This window comes from Aotus nancymaae, unplaced genomic scaffold (assembly GCF_030222135.1).
Source record: "Aotus nancymaae isolate 86718 unplaced genomic scaffold, 86718_ANA_hifiasm-v0.15.2.pri h1tg000057l, whole genome shotgun sequence".
Taxonomy (NCBI): Eukaryota; Metazoa; Chordata; class Mammalia; order Primates; family Aotidae; genus Aotus; species Aotus nancymaae.
Genome location: NW_026988471.1, coordinates 31,176,609 through 31,193,447, shown reverse-complemented (window position 1 = coordinate 31,193,447; position 16,839 = coordinate 31,176,609). Strand labels below are relative to the sequence as shown.

The window sequence follows — 16,839 nt, the reverse complement described above, 5'->3', positions numbered from 1 at the left end:
GGAGGTTGCAGTGAGCCGAGATCACACCACTGCACTCCAGCCTGAGTGACAGAGTGAGATCCTGTTTTGAATTAAAAAAAAAAAGAAAAAAAAAAAAAAGAAGTCCAAGTATTTCAGGGGGCAGAAGAAGAAGAGAAAAGAGGGAGAGAAGAAAGAGAGGAAGGGAAAAAAAGAGGGAGAAACAGAGGAAGGGAAGAAGGAAGAAGAAAAATGATAGGTAGGTAATAAGGTTAAAAAGAAGCTACCAGAGGACTCTAAAGTGATAAGGAGTTTTTATTTAACAGCAGCAACCAAACAGAAATAAAATAATCAGAGTTCAGAAAAACTGTAGGTATGGATGACTAGTAATCAGGTAGGAAAAAACTGAAACAATCTAGATTAGAAATGAGGAGAGCTGCCAGGTGCAGTGGCTCATGTCTGTAATTCCAGCAATTTGGGAGACCAAGGCAGGTGGATCACCTGAGGTCAGGAGTTCGAGACCAGCCTGGCCAACATGGTGAAACCCCATCTCTACTAAAAATACAAAAATTAGCTGGGCATGGTGGCACATGCCTGTAATCCCAACTACTCGAGAGGCTGAGGCAGGAGAATCGCTTGAACCCGGGAAGTGGACATTGCAGTGAGCAGAGATCATGCCACTGCACTCCAGTCTGGGTGACAGAGCAAGACTTTGTCTCAAAAAACAAAAGAAAACAAAACAAAAGAAATGAGGAGAGCTGAACTAGGACAATAGTGGAATCAGAGAGGGACAAATAGATACACCATATTCCAGGGGCAGAAATGGAAGGACTTGATACCCAACTGGAAATAAAGGATGAGGGAGATTGACTCATCAAAGATGATCTCAGGGTTTCTAAGGGATAGAGAGCACCAGGCATTACAATGAGGGTTAGAAGTACATTTGTTAACTTGAAAAAGTGTTCACCATAAATTATGGGTTTTTTTTTAGTTAAGTTTTTTTGTTTTCTTTGTAAAGATGAGCTCTCACCATGTTGCTCAGGCTGGTCTTGAACTCCCAGGTTCAAGCGATCCGCTTGCCTCAGGCTCCCACAGGGCTGGGATTACAGGTGTAAGCCACCATGCCTGGCCCATAAACTATGTTTTTAAAGTTTTGGTACACACACACACCCCCCGCCCCGACCCCACAATCCCGCAGCCTGAGCAACACGGTGAAACCCCATCTCAACCAAAAAAAAAAAAAAAAAAAGTTGGATATGGTGGCACATGTCTGTAGTCCCAGCTACTCAGCTACACAGGAGGCTGAAGTGGGAGAACTGATTGAACCTGAGAGGTTGAGGCTGCAGTGGCTGCACCACTGCACTCCAGCCTGGGTGACAAAGAGAGAGACCCTGTATCAAGGAAAAAAAAAAAAGAATTCAATCCCATTTACAACATCCACAAAAGAAATAAAATACCTAGAAATACATCTAACCAAGGAGGTGAAAGATCTCTACAAGGAGAACTGTGAAACACTGCTCAAAGAAATCACAAATGGTATAAACAAATGGAAAAACATTCCATGCTCATGGATTGGAAGATCAGTATCATTAAAATGGCCACACTGTCCAAAGCAATCTACGGATTCAATGCTATTCTTATCAAACTACCAATGTCATTTTTCACAGGACTAGGAAAAACTATTCTAAAATACATATGGAACCAAAAGAGAGCCCAAATAGTTAAAGCAATTCTATGCAGAAAGAATGAAGTTGGAAGCATCACATTACCTGAATTCAAACTATAAAGCTAACATAGCCAAAACAGCATGGTACTGGTAAAAAAAAAACACACAGAGACCAGTGTAACAGAATAGAGAACCCAGAAATAAAGCCACATACCTACAGGCATCTGATATTCGACAAAGTCCACAAAAATAGGCAGTGGGGAAAGGACTCCCTGTTCAACAAATGGTACTAGGATAGCTGGCTAGCCGTATGCAGAAGAATGAACCTGGACCTTTACTTTTTTGTTTGTTTTTTTTGAGATGGCATTTCACTCTGTCACCCAGGCTGGCGTGCAGTGGCACAATCTCAGCTCACTGCAACCTCCTGGGTTCAAGCGATTCTCCTGCCTCAGCCTCCCAAGTAGCTGAGATTACAGGTGTGCTCCACCATGCCTGGCTAATTTTTGTATTTTTAGTAGTGACAGGGTTTCAGCATGTTGGTCAGACTGGTCTCGAACTCCTGAGCTCAGATGATCCGCCGGCCTCACCCTCCCAAAGTGCTAGGATTACAGGCATGAACCACCATGCCCGGCTGTGGACCTTTACTTTTCACCATATAAAAACATTAACTGAAGATGGATTAAAGATTTCAGTTTAAGACCCTGTCTGGGCACTGTGGCTCATGCCTATAATCCCAGCACTTTGGGATCACCTGAGGTTAGGAGTTCAAGACCAGCCTGACCAACATGGTGAAACCCTGTATCTACAAAAAGAAAAAAAAAAAAAAAAAAAAAAAAAAATTAGGCGTGGTGGCAAATGCCTGTAGTCCTAGTTACTTGGGAGGCTGAGGTGGAAGAATCACTTGAACTCAAGGGGCAGAGGTTGCAGTGAGCCGAGATCACGCCACTACACTCCTGCCTGGGAGACAGAACTAGATTTCATCTCAAAAAAAGTAAATGTGGCCAGGCGAGATGGCTCATTCCTGTAATCCCAGCACTTTGGGAGGCCAAGACAGTGGATCACGAGGTCAGGGGATTGACACCATCCTGACTCACACAGTGAAACCCCATCTCTACTAAAAATACAAAAAATCAGCCGGGCATGGTGATGCGCGCCTGTGGTCCCAGATACTTGGGAGGCTGAGGTGGGAGAATCACTTGAACCCGGGAAGCGGAGGTTGCAGTGAGCCGAGATAATGCCAGTGCACTCCAGCCTGGGTGACAGAGTGAGACTCCATCTCAAAATAAATAAATAAAATAAAATAAATAAACAAATGTAAGACCTCAAACTATAAGAATCCTGCAAGACAACCAAGAAACACCTACAGAATGGGAGAAAATATTTGCAAATTATGCGTGAGACAATGGTCTGATATCAGAATCTATACAGAACTTAATTGAACAAGCAAAAAACAACCCCATTAAAAAATGAGAAAAAAGGCCAGGTGCAGTGGCTCATGCCTGGAATCCCAGCACTTTGGGAGGCCGAGGTGGGCGGATCATGAGGTTAGGAGATCGAGACCATGTTGGCCAACATGGTGAAACCGTGTCTCTACTAAAAATACAAAAAAATTAGCTGGGCATGGTGGCACACGCCTGTAGTCTCAGCTACTCGGGAGGCTGAGGCAGGAGAATTGCTTGAACCCAGGAGGTGGAGATGGCACCACTGCACTACAGCCTGGGTGACAGTGTGAGACTCCATCTCAAAAAAAAAAAAACGAACAGATGCTTCTCAAAAGAAGTCATGCAAGTGGCCAAGAAATATAAAAAAAGTGCTCATCATCACTAATCAGCAGAGAAATGCAAATCAAAACCACAATGAGATACTATCCCACACCAGTCAGAATGGTTATTATTATTATTATTAATTTATTTATTTTTTGAGACACAGTCTTGCTCTATTGCCCAGGATGGAGTGCAGTGGTGCAATCTTAGCTCACTGCAACCTCCACCTCCCCAGTTCAAGCAATTCTCCTGCCTCAGCCTCCCAAGTAGCTGGGATTATAGGCCCGTGCCACCACACCTGGCTAATTTTTATATTTTTAGTAGAGACGGGGTTTTGCCATGTTGGTCAGGCTGGTCTCGAACTCCTGACCTCAGGTGGTCCACCTGCCTCCACTCCCAAAGTACTGGGATTACAGTATAGGCATGAGCCACCATGCCCAGTCAGAATGATTATTATTAAAAAGTCAAAAAAACCAATAGGTGCTGGTGAGTCTGCAGAGAAAAGGGAATGTAACAGTGGGGATGTAAATTAGTTCAGCCACTCTGAAAAGCAGTTTGAAGATTTCTCAAAGAACTTAAAACAGAACTACCATTTGACCCAGCAATCCCATAACTGGGTATATATCCAAAAGACAAAAAATCTTTCTACCAAAAAGACACATGTACTTGCACATTCATCACAGCACTATTCACTATAGCAAAGACATGGCATCAACTTAGGTGCCCTAGCTATTGGAAGTCCCAGCTACGGGGAAGGCTGAGACAAGAAAACTGCTTGGGCCTAGAGGGTTGAGGCTGCAGTGAGCCACGACTGTGCCCCTGCACTCTAGGCTGGGTGACAGAGCAAGACCCTGTCTCAATAAATAAAAAATAAAATAAAACATAAAGAAACAGAGGGAGAGAGAGTAGTATCAAGGATGACAGTACTTATCTCTAGATGGCAGAATTATTTAGGATATTTAATCTCTGTTTTATGACTTAGTTACAAGTTCTTATTTTTTTTAACAGTTGGGTACTATTTGCCTAATAAAAACTTTATGTGTGTGTGTATGTCACAGATGGCCAGGCATGGTAGCTTATGCCTGTAATCCTAGCACTTTGGGAGGATGAGGCAGATGGACCACTTGAGCTCAGGAGTTTGAGACCAGCCTGGACAACATGGTGAAACCTGATCTCTACAAAAAATACCAAAACTAGCTGGGTGTGGTGGTGCACACCTATAGTCACAGCTACTTGGGAGGCTAAGGTGTGAGGATGCTTGAGTCCATGAAGCAGAGGTTGCAGTGAGCCACGATCATGCCACTGCACTCCAGGCTGGGCAACAGAGCCAGACCCAGTCTCAAAAAAATAGAGTAAATAAAATTAAATAAAATGTCCAGCAGACACTCCATGTTGGTTTCTAAATAAACACAGATTTTCAAAAAAGAAAAAAAAAATTCTTCCAAACATAAACTGCACATAAATTAGCCAAATTGTTTAGTTACGATGTATCTGAACCTATGACTTGAAATACTAAATACAGAACGATAATGAGAGTCACTGTCAATCATGAGATAGAAAAAATATCTATATTCCTTAAATTTGACTTCTAGTTTATTACTCTTTAAAAAATTTTTCTTTTGTCTTTTTTTCTTTGGCACAATTTGAAATTTCATTGTTATCCAATAGTTTGTTACTTTTAGCTAAGACAAGCCACGTCTAGAAATCAAGTCATCTTTGATTTCTCCCTTTTCTTTGCCACTACCATTCACAGTTGTCACTATATAACTATTAAAGATGCCATATCCTCTTTCAGTCTGACATGGAAATCAAAGTAATTAAAATAAGGAAACTCTATTTTCTGAGTATGAACTGGAAAAGTCTCCTATAATCACAGTGCATGTGTTAATTTATAGCTTTCATGACATTAATTTTTAGCAGCTCAAAAGCTTGTTTTATTAAGTTTCTGGGTCTTAATCAGGGACTTCACAGGGTGTGGTCTAGAGGCCAAGTTCTGAATTGATGACTGTATTTTTTGTGTTTATAAGTCATCCAATGTCACTAGTACAATTAAAAGAATAATTAGGCTGGGCATGGTAATCTCAGCACTTTGGGAGGCCAAGGCAGGTGATCATGAGGTCAGGAGTTCGAGACCAGCCTGGCCAAGATGGTGAAACCCTGTCTCTACTAAAAATACAAAAATTAGCCGGGCGCAGTGGCAGGTGCCTGTAATCCCAGCTAATCAGGAGGCTGAGGCAGGAGAATAGCTTGAACCCAGGAGGCAGAGGGTGCAGTGAGCCAAGATCACGCCACTGCACTCTAGCCTGGGCAACAGAGCAAGACTAGGTCTCAAAAAAAAAAAAAGAATAATTAAGTGGTCACTTTGGCAGCACATATACTAAAACTGGAACAATACAGAGAAGATTTGCATGGCCTCTGTGCAAGAACGACACGGAAATTCATGAAGCGTTCCATATTTTTAAAAACTGATTAATTTAAAAAAATAAAGAAAATAAAGGAAAGAATGATTAAAAAATGAACTGTAAGACTGAAGTATATAGTTCTAAAAGGCATTCTAGAAGGCAATTTGGGAATTTGCATCAAAAGCCATAAGAAATGAATATTTTCTGAATTACAAAAACGTATAAAAATTAGTCTTAAGAAATAATCACAAATATTTAAAAAGTTTATCCCTAAAAATGTTTATCCCAGGCCAGGTGCAGTGGCTCATGCCTGTAATCCCAGCACTTTGGGAGGCTGAGGCGGGCAGATCAGGAGGTCAGGAGATCAACACCATCCTGGCTAACATGGTGAAACCTCGTCTCTACTAAAAATACAAAAAATTAGCTGGGCGTGGTGGCACGTGCCTGTAGTCCTAGCTACTTGAAAGGCTTAGACAGGAGAATTGCTTGAACCCAGGAGGCGGAGGTTGCGGTGAGCCGAGATCACGCCATTGCACTCCAGCCTGGGCAACAGTGCGAGACTTCATCTCAAAAACAAAAACAAAAACAAAAACAAAAAAGTTTATCCCAGACCTGTTAATATAGGAAAAATAGAAGAGAATTCTAAATATTCATTAAGGGACTGATGAAAGAAATTATGGCACATTTATATAACGTAAAACTAAGAAAACAAGCTATAAGACCTTCAAGGTAACATAATCTATGCAGCAGGAAGCAACAGCACATCTGACTGACCTAAAAACCCCAAAGCAGCTAACAAGACTTACTGGAAATCTAGGATAGCCAATATGAGAAAGGCAGCTGAAACTGAGAGGAGTTTTGCACATTTCAACAGTGGGCAAATATACTGGGTCTGCAATAAGGGCTGGAATAGTCTGAGCCCTCTGAGTTCCTGAAAGTAACTAAGCAAAGCTCCCCTCTAGAAAAAAGCCCCATATCAAGAAGAAACAATGGGAAGAAAATCCAAACTGAGTAGTACAGTTGAGACAAGGGATAGAAGAAGTTCAGATAAAAATGTAAGGCAGGGCCAGGCACAGTGGCTCGGGTCTGGAATCCCAACGCTTTGGGAGGACAAAGCGGTAAAATTGCTTAAGGCCAGGAGTTCAAGACCAGCCTGGGCAACACAGCAAGACTCAGTTTCTACAAGAAAAATAAAAAACATCAGCTGGGCATGGTGGCGTGTACCTGTAATCCCAGCTACTGGGAAGGTTGAGGTAGGAGGATCACTTGAGCCCAGAAGTCTGAGACTACAGTGAGCTATATCTATACCATTCACTCAAGCCTGGGTGAGAGGGCAGAACTCTGTCTCTTAAAAACAACAACAACAACAGTGATGATAGGCCGGGCACAGTGGCTCACACCTGTAATCCCAGCACTTTGGAAGGCTGAGACAAGTGATCACCTCAGTTCAGAAGTTTGAGACCGGCCTGGCCAACATGTTGAAACCCCAGCTCTACCAAAAAAAATACAAAAATTAGCCAGGCATGGTGGCATGCACCTGTAGTCCCAGCTTCTGGAGAGGCTGAGGTGAAAGGATCACTTGAACCCGGGAGGTGGAGGTTACAGCGAGCTGAGATCACACCACTGCACTCACTCCAGCCTGGGCGACAGAGACCCTGTCTCAAAAAAAAAAAAAAAAAAAAGTGAAAATGGCAGAGAGGAACAGAGCCAGAATAAAAAACTTTCTTCTTTTACAAAATCATCAGAAGGTGGAGCTCTAGATTCATACACACTACCCTAAACCACTCCTAATTTTAAAGTTCAGAAAAACTAATTTCACATAAAAATGAGCAACAGAAAAGGACAGAGGGTCAAATCCCACACAAAGTTATGTAAAAAAAAAAAGAGACTATAAAACCGATTACAAAAGATCACAAGACAGATAAAACTACATGTGAGATAAAAACTATAACCTACTTCTTCAAAACCAGTAAAAAGATATAAAACAAGAACATAAATCAGAATTAGAAAACCTTAGAAATGAGATGACAATTATAATACAAGAAAAAACATCACTTTAGAAATGAAGACAGCCATAATAAATAAAAACATAAGTAAATATACAGGTATACTTTAAGAGACATAAAAGTTTTAAAAAAAATCAAAAGGAAATTAAGAGGAGATAAGAATTTGAGAGAAAATAACAACAAAAAAGAAAGGCAAAGATCCAACATGGACATAACAGAAGTTTCCAAAAAAGAAAACCAGGCCGGGCATGGTGGCTCATGCCTGTAATCCCAAGCACGTTGGGAGGCCAAGGCAGGTAGATCACCTGAGGTCAGGAGATCGAGACCAGCCTAGCCAACAAGGTGAAACCCTCTCTACTAAAAATACAAAAATTAGCCAGGCATGGTGGTACATGCTTGTAATACCAGTTACTCAGGAGGCCGAGTCAGGAGAATTGCTTGAACCCAGGGGGCGGAGGTTGCAGTGAGCCGAGATTGCGCCACTGCACTCCAGCTTAGTCGACAAGAGTGGAACTCCATCTCGGGGAAAAAAAAAAAACCACAAAGAAAAGAACAAATGTTATAAACTATAATTAGATGTTTTAAAAAATTATTTTTGAAACACCATTATTGAAAGGGTGTACTGTGGGCCGGGCGCGATGGCTCACGCCTGTAATCCCAGCACTTTGGGGGATTAAGGTGGGCAGATCACTTGAGGTCAGGAGTTCAAGACCAGCTTGGCCAACATGGTAAAACCCCCATCTCTACTAAAAATCACAAAAATTAGCTGGGCATGGTGGTGTGCACCTGTAATCCTAGCTACTTAGGAGGCTGAGGCAGGAAAATTGCTTGAACCCGGGGTGGGGGTAGAGGTTGCAGAGAGTCAAGATTGCACCTCCTGCCTGTACAACAGAGCAAGAGTCCATTTCAAAAAACAAAAAACCAAAAAGAAGAAGAAGAAAGAAGACGAAAGAAGAAAGAAGAAAGAAGAAGAAGAAGAAGAAATGGTGCACTGCATACCTGAAACAACTGAGGCAGAATGACCAATGCCAAGACATATTCTAGTAAAGGTACTGAACTTTTAAAAAAAAAAGGCTTTGGGCATCCAAGTAAAAAGATCAAGTCACATATGAAGGAAAAAAAATAATTAGACTATCATTAGGCATTGTCTCAGCAATGCTTCATGACAGAAATAAAAGGGATAGTATATTTTTAAGAAACTTGAAACAAAATGTGTACTAAAGATTTTATATCCAGTCAAACAAATTTTTAATTATAATGTCCACAAGCTGCTTTCAACATTCAAGAATTTAGAGAATATTGTTCCCAACGGCCCCTTCTAAAGAATTTACTAGAGAAGTGTAGTGTGGTGGGTCCCCCACCATCAGGTTATTCAAGGGTGTATGCCCGCTGCCTGAACTCTGAAGGCCAGGCACTGAGCCAAAGCCATGGTGCCCAGCTGAGGAGCAAGCGTCCCTGAGAACCAAAGATTTTAGAGAGCATCTGAGACCCTACCAAGGAAAACAGTCTCATCACATGCATATAGTAGGCAAAGAGCGAGAAAACTAGCTTAAAAGCAGCTTAGAAATGGGAGGTGGGTAGATCCCTAAATCTGTCCTGCTGCTGCCCAGGAGTGCTCCGTAGGTAGGTTCTAATAAATTCACCTGGCCATGCTGGACCTATCCAAGTCATCTTTGGTCTCTTGGCACTTTGGTCACTTGGCACCCTCCCAGTAAGGTGGGAGGGGATGTTACAGTCTCAAGTTTTTCTTGTAATAAGAATAGGTCTTAGACAGCCAAAATAATGAGAGAGGGGAAGAGTTGGAAAAGGTGGAGGTGAAGCAACCATTTTCCCACTATGAAAGTGTAGCCTGAAACTAAAGACTGCAAAGTAGATAACATCATTGAACTGCTGGACCAGCTTTGATCCGCCTATCTATGAAATTTGTGTTACATTAGAAAAATCAAACCCTATTTGGCTTTTTGAAAATGATACTGTGGAAGAGTATTTAATGACATAGAATACTGTTCATGATAAATTAACTAAATAAAAAGAGCAAATTATAAAACAACATGATCTCATTTTCTTTTTTTTGGAGACAGAGTCTCACTCTGTTACCCAGGCTGGAGTGCAATGGTGTGATCTTGGCTCACTGCAACTTCGCCTCCCAGGTTGAAGTGATTCTCCTGCCTCAGCCTCCTGAGTAGCTGGGATTACAGGTATGTGCCATACCACCACACGCAGCTAATTTTGTATTTTTAGTAGAGACATGGTTTCACCATGTTAGCCAGGCTGGTCTTAAACTGCTGACCTCAGGTGATCTGCCTGCCTCGGCCTCCCAAACGTGCTGGGATTACAGGTGTGAGCCACTGCACCCAGCCCATGATCTCATTTTCTAAGGGGAATAAATGTATAAACACCAAAATATCAACAGCAGTTTTCTTTAGATGATGATTAAAGTGATTTACATTTTCTGTATTTTCCTCATCATTCCTGATGTATATGAGTAAAACCATGTCATAATAAAGTCTCTCTGGTATTGAGGTTCAAACTGAATTAGAAAATATGGAATTTTACGCTGAAGCAAGTTGTGTTATTGTAGTTCTTCAAAATATTCAGTAAAATATCTAAAATTAGAACTGCAGTTAAAAAAGAAAGTAATTGCATTTTTTAAAACTTTTTCTTATTTGGGAATTACACTGACTACAAATTTGTCTTATCTGGACACTCTTGTATTATGATAATTAATATGTTTGAAGGAAAAAAATTAAAACATTCCTCGGCCAGGTGCTGTGGCTCATGTCTGTAATCCCAACACTTTGGGAGGTCAAAGTGGGAGGACTGCTTGAGGTCAGGAGTTTGAGACCAGCCTGGTCAACAAAGTGAGACCCTGTCCCTAAATAACAACAAAAAATCCCTCAATTAGGAATTGAATCCATGTACATTTTACACTCTTCTTAACATAACTAGGAATCAAAGACTCTATGAAAATTTTAAGGAAATACTTTTTTTTTCAGTTTTAAAAATGAAAGACTATATTTTAAATTATAACTAAAGTCATATGTAAAAGAACATACCAATGAGCCAAAACCTAGGGTCCAAAAATGTTCATTTCGGACTTCTAAAACTCCATCCAAGGTAGATACCTAACCAAAAACAGAAATAGGTGATCAGAGTTGTCTGTACTTAACATATCCAATGCAGTTTAATCATATTATGGACTTGGTTTAACTTAAGAATGACACAGCCAAATCCTGCCGAAGGACACTTATTAGCTAAGAGAAGTCAGATGATTCAAGATACCATTCCTGTTTGTTCCATATTGACCCAAGACCTTGCTTTCCCAGTTTCTTGTTTGCCCCAATTCTTTTAGAATCAGGTCCCCACTGCTCAGTTTTAAATCCCAACCCCACCAATTTTTCAACAGTGTATAGTTTTCATTTTATAAATATGAAATATATATCTAGCACTTTATGGTATCAGATTTTTTTACTTAATGTTTTTGTCTTCTCAATCACTTCTTTCTCTGGATTCCCTTACAACAAATCTCTACACAACACAGGATGCTGTTTGGCTGTGAGCCTACAAGAAATTCCAAGGCCAGATATATAGTGTGTGGCCCACTGGTACACTGGGACAGGATATATACCCAAGGCCAGGCTTCACTAGTTGAGAGAAGTAGTCAGTTATATTGGTAAAAGTGGCCTCTGTGACACTGACAATCAAAGGTTTAAAATAGTTTCAACATCAAAATAGTTCATTATTTTATTTCTTCATTAGTTAGTAGGTGGAAATATGAAACAGCTTAAAAGGAAGTCTAGGCTGGGCACGGTGGCTCACATCTGTAATCCCAGCACTTTGGGAGGCTGAGATGGGCAGATCACTTGTGGCTAGGAGTTCGAGACCAGCAAGGCCAACATGGCAAAACCCCATCTCTACTTAAAAAGTACAACAATTAGCCAGGTGTGGAGCAGAGATCACGCCACTGCACTCTAGACTGGGCAATAGGGCAAGATACTGCCTCCAAAAAAAAAAAAAAAAAAAAAAATCACAGCATTTGGCCAGGAGTGGCTCACACCTGTAATGCCAGCACTTTGGAAGGCCAAGATGGGAGGGTGGCTTGATGCCAGGAGTTCAAGACCAGCCTGGTCAACATAGTGAGACCCCATCTTTTTATATATATTTTTTAAAGTAACAAAAGGCTGGGCACGGTGGCTTATGCTTGTAATCCCAGTACTTTGGGAGGCTGAGGCCGGTGGATTACCAGGTCAAGAAATCGAGACCATCCTGGCCAAGATGGTGAAACCCCCTCTCTACTAAAAATACAAAAATTAGCCGGGCGATTGGCATGCGCCTGTAGTCCTAGCTACTCTGGAGGTTGAGGCGGAAGAATCGCTTAAACCCGGGAGGCAGAGATTGCAGTGAGCTGAGACTGCGCCACTGTGCTCCAGCCCAGCGACAGAGCAAGACTCAGTCTAAAAAAAAAAAAAAAAATTTAGCCAGCCATGGTGGTGGGTGCCTGTAATCCCAGCTACTCAGGAGGCTGAGGCAGAAGAATTGCTTGAACCCAGGAGGCAGAGGTTGCAGTGAGCCAAGATTGTGCCACTGTACTTCAGCCTAGGTTATAGAGCAAGACTAAAGGCCGGGCGCGGTGGCTCATGTCTGTAATCCCAGCACTTTGGGAGGCCGAGGCGGGTGGATCACGAGGTCAAGAGATCAAGACCAGCCTGGCCAACATGGTGAAACCCCGCCTTTACTAAAAATACAAAAATTAGCTGAGCGTGGTGGGGAGCGCCTGTAGTCCCAGCTACTCAGGAGGCTGAGGCAGGAGAATCGCTTGAGGCTGGGAGGCAGAGGTTGTAGTGAGCCGAAGGTTGTAGTGAGCTAAGATCCCACCACTGCACTCCAGCCTGGGCGACAGAGCGAGACACTGTCTCAAAAAATAAAAAAATAAAAAATAAAAAAATAAAAATCACAGCATTTATAATAGGGTAGTCTTTAGACCATTACCTTCCACTTTACTTCAAGTGGATTTGATCTCCAAACTGAACAATGCCTCATATTTTTCTGTTTGCCACTATATTATGGCTCCTAGTATGTTATTGTGAAGAACACAAACTCCCAAAAAATCAAATTCTAGGTAGAGTTGAATAAAGTATTACAAGTACTCACCTTTTCAATTCCCTGATATAAATTAAAATGATTTCATTTACTATTCCATCTTACCTCTCTGATAAGTTTGTCCAACTGACCAATAACATGGGGTGGTGTTGTCTGGGGGAAAAAATAATAAAATATGAGTAACGGGGGAAGGAAAAAAAGTTTGCCAACGATGGTCCTGAATCCCCTCCCCAAAAGGATTTTAAGCCAGCCTTTGCTTTGACATGTGCCCTATCATGATTTAGAGAAGTTTCAACTGGCCCCACTAGTGGAGCAATATCATCAACTGGTTCATACCCGTTTTTTTATCTTGAAGATAAGAAGATAATAACACTTAAACAACCAACCAATCAACCAACAAAAAGTCATTGGGAAATGGTTAGAAAGGTAAGATTGTGCATAGGGCATAACACTATGCAACTATTATCTCATTGTTTGTATTATTTCTGGAGATGGAGCTATTGCCCCTAAGTTTTGGAAAAGGCATGAGGGTAAGACAGAAGGAACCACAGTGGTTACATGCACATCTATCCCTGGGAAACTGCCTTTCTATTCAGGGTGTTCCTATCGTTTCAGTAAGTAGCAATGTGTCATTTACAATTTTAAGTTTGAACTTTTTGAAGTCTCACTGATTAAATGGCAGGAAATAATAAAATAGTCATAACCAAATTACACAACAGCCAAAGCACATTTACTGACGGAAAATAAATATCTAAAAAAAATTCAGGCCAGGTGCAGTGGCTCACACCTGTAATCCTAAGCACTTTGGGAGGTTCAAGGCAGGTGGCTCACCTAAGGTGAGGAGTTTGAGACCAGCCTGGCCAACACAGTGAAACCCCAGCTCTACTAAAAATAAAAATTAGCCAGGTGTGGTGGCATGTGCCTGTAGTTCCAGCTACTCAGGAGGCTGAGGTAGGAGAATTGCTTGAACCCGGGAGGCAGAGGTTGCAGTGACCCGAGATCACGCCACTACACTCCAGCCTGGACAACAGAGACAGACTCCGTCTCAAAAAAAAAAAAAAAAAAAGAAAAGAAAAAAAAATTTAAGTAACACTGTTTTCACTTGAAACATAATAATTTTAAGTTTATGATTTTGTCACATTATAAATATAGGAGGATTTGTGCCTATTTTACGGGTTAATGGACTTTCATCTGGTTTTTACTATATGAATTTCAGAGATTAGTGTTTGACTTCATTTCTAGCCGGGGCTTCTAGTAACTAAACATTTCATAATCTGCACTGTTAAAGGGAGGGCATTAAAAAACTTTGTTTTGTTTTGTTTCTTTGAGATGGAGTCTTGCTCTGTCACCCAGGCTGGAGTGCAGTGGCACGATCTTGGCTCACTGCAACCTCCGCCTCCCGGGTTCAAGCAATTCTCCTGTCTCAGCCTCCAGAGGAGCTGGGATTATAGGTGCGTGCCACCATGCCCAGCTAATTTTTGCATTTTTTTTGTTTTTAGTAGAGACGTGGTTTCACCATGTTGGCTAGGCTGGTCTCTAACTCCTGACCTTATGATTGGACCGCCTTGGCCTCCCAAAGTGCTGGGATTACAGGTGTGAGTCACGAAACCCCAGCCAAAAACTTTTTGTAATTAAAAAATATGGCCACACACAATGGCTCACACCCATAATCCCAACACGTTGGGAGGCCAGGGCAAGAGCATCATTTGAACTCAGGAGTTTGAGACCAGCTTGGGCAACATAGTGAGAGCCCATGTCTACAAACATTTAAAAAAAATTAGCTGGGTGTGGTGGTGTGTGTCTGTAGTCCTAGCTACTCTGGTGACTGAGGTGGGCAGGTCCTTTGAGCCTGGGAGGTCAAGGCTGCAGTGAGCTGAGATCTCACCACTGCATTTCAGTCTAGGTGACAGAGCAAGACCCTGCCTCTAAAAGAAAAAAATAATAAATTAAAATTTAAAAACAAAAATAAAAATTTCATAATCTGGTAGAAGAACACATACAACTTTTTAATCCGGTAGAAGGACATGGCTAATATTAAGCACGTGCATTGGAAGAAGAACCTTACCTGGAGTAAGACTTTCCCACTGTACACACTCATGGGATACATAGTGCCAAACGTCATCAAGGCAATGGCTATTGCAGAGGCAGTGTCTACAGCAAAATAATTACTAAAAGGAAGAAACAATTCTAAATCTTAAATTTGTATCTCACTGGGCATATTACAATTAAATCTCCTGAACATTAACTATATAAAGCAATAGGATTGAGCAACAGGACAAAATTTTATCACAAGTGGCCACTACTCACACAGACACATTTCAAAGAAAAAACTGCAGTTTTTAGAATTCTTTCCTGTCAAAGTTTAGTAGAAAAATAACTAATAATTATGTTCATTAGTAGGTAGAGGTATGATAAAAAAAAAAGTGGGCATTTCCCCATCAGGCATTTTTTCTGTCAAACTACTTGTCAACTAGAAAGATCTGAAATATATTCTTTTGCTTGAGACAAACAAAAAACTTCAACTCATAATTTTTTTTTGAAAAGAGACAATAAAAGGTTTTTTTATTCAAAGGTATAACTGGATAAGTAGATTTGTTTACAACGATTCTTGTGAAATACTTTTTAAAAAAATATAACCAACTTCTTTGCATATAGCAGACACATACCTCAACTATGATGACCTAATTTTTGGTGGATAATGTATATGATTAAGCAGAAATAAGCAAACTCACACTGGTAGATTATCAAATACTCAGTCAAAACTCCATTTGTAGCCCCCACTTCTTGATTGATTTCTGTTTCCACTTCATCTACCATCTTGTCAACTTCCTGAGCAACTCCCTTGTCGACTCTTGACTCTTGTTTTCCTGACTGGCCACCAGATCAACCCCCTGACTGGCATGACCGGCCCGACCAGCCACTTGACCAGCCAATTCTGTCTGGAATTAGAAGATGTGTTTCCATCATAAGATTCTTCAATTTCAGGTAACTTGGCTGGCACTGAGTGTATCCAGTCGGAATCATGACACTCTGCCTCTAGCCTTTCTTCTGACTCACTTGTAAGAACATCAAAGCAAACACCCATATTTCCTTTCAGGAGGCAGATTCTGATAATCTGAGACTGTTATTTCCAAGCACAGCTGACATCCTATATTTCCTCTAAGCTTTCCAGAGTCATGGTCACAAACCCCCTATCAGAGGTGATCAAAGATCGTGGTTCAAAGCTTGATGCACCAGAAATGTGGGCTAAAGTTGCAGCCAGTGCATCCACTGCCCCTTTCTCTTCTATCAGTCTCTAAGCTGATGGTCGGAAAAAATCAACAGCAATATAAGAAATGGAAGCCAGAGACCTGATGGTATCTGTGCTTTTAGATTTAACTAAATCCACTGCAGAAGGAACACCTAAACGTTTAAAAGGAATTCCTGCTTTTTGTTCCACATCTTAGTTGATCTCTTTCTCTTGGTTGATCTCTTTTCCTTGGTTGATAAAACATATACAAATCCCTGTCCGTCCAGCTCTCCCTGTGCATCCAAAACAATGGATATAGGACTCAACATCCTGAGGAGGAGAACTTTGAATCATCAGGTCAATTTCAGCAATGTACAAATCACAGGCAGCCACATTGGTTGCCACCAAAACTTTAAAACTACCTTCTCTGAAGCCTTTTTGTGTAATTTCTCTTTATGACTATGCAATGTCCCCATGTAAACACTAGGTATTTTGTTTTATGTGTTGATTCATGGCCATTTCAGTTACATTCTTTTTGGTCTCTCAGAAAATAACAGCTCACCCTTCAGACCCACTGTAGACTTGAAAGACATCTCCAATAACTGCTGGCCTCTGAGACCAATGACACTGGATGGCCAAGGGTTCCACAGTAGTTGCAGACTTTTGAGTCATTTTTCCAACAAGGTAAACCTGATAATATCTGGATTTCATGTAT

The 16,839-nt window shown here is 41.2% G+C and overlaps 1 protein-coding gene, 1 non-coding gene and 1 pseudogene across 7 annotated transcripts in view; 1 reads left to right on the top strand and 2 right to left on the bottom strand.

Annotated features, from left to right (window-relative positions):
• The window catches only part of SLC30A6 (solute carrier family 30 member 6), a 62,778-nt gene that overhangs the window by 4,820 nt on the left and 41,119 nt on the right, over positions 1–16,839 (bottom strand). For all 6 annotated transcript variants that reach the window (XM_012475460.2, XM_012475461.2, XM_012475459.3 and 3 more), the window contains 3 exons: positions 14,961–15,063; positions 13,001–13,048; positions 10,852–10,920 (listed from right to left, as the gene is read on the bottom strand). In XM_012475460.2, coding sequence (XP_012330883.2) covers positions 10,852–10,920; positions 13,001–13,048; positions 14,961–15,063 — 220 coding nt within the window. The remainder of the gene's footprint in view (positions 1–10,851; positions 10,921–13,000; positions 13,049–14,960; positions 15,064–16,839) is intronic.
• On the top strand, positions 5,741–5,847 carry LOC135269758 (U6 spliceosomal RNA). The gene has a single exon (XR_010338021.1). It is a non-coding gene; the product is annotated as a U6 spliceosomal RNA (small nuclear RNA).
• On the bottom strand, positions 15,717–16,835 carry LOC135268089 (ATP-dependent RNA helicase DDX50-like; annotated as a pseudogene).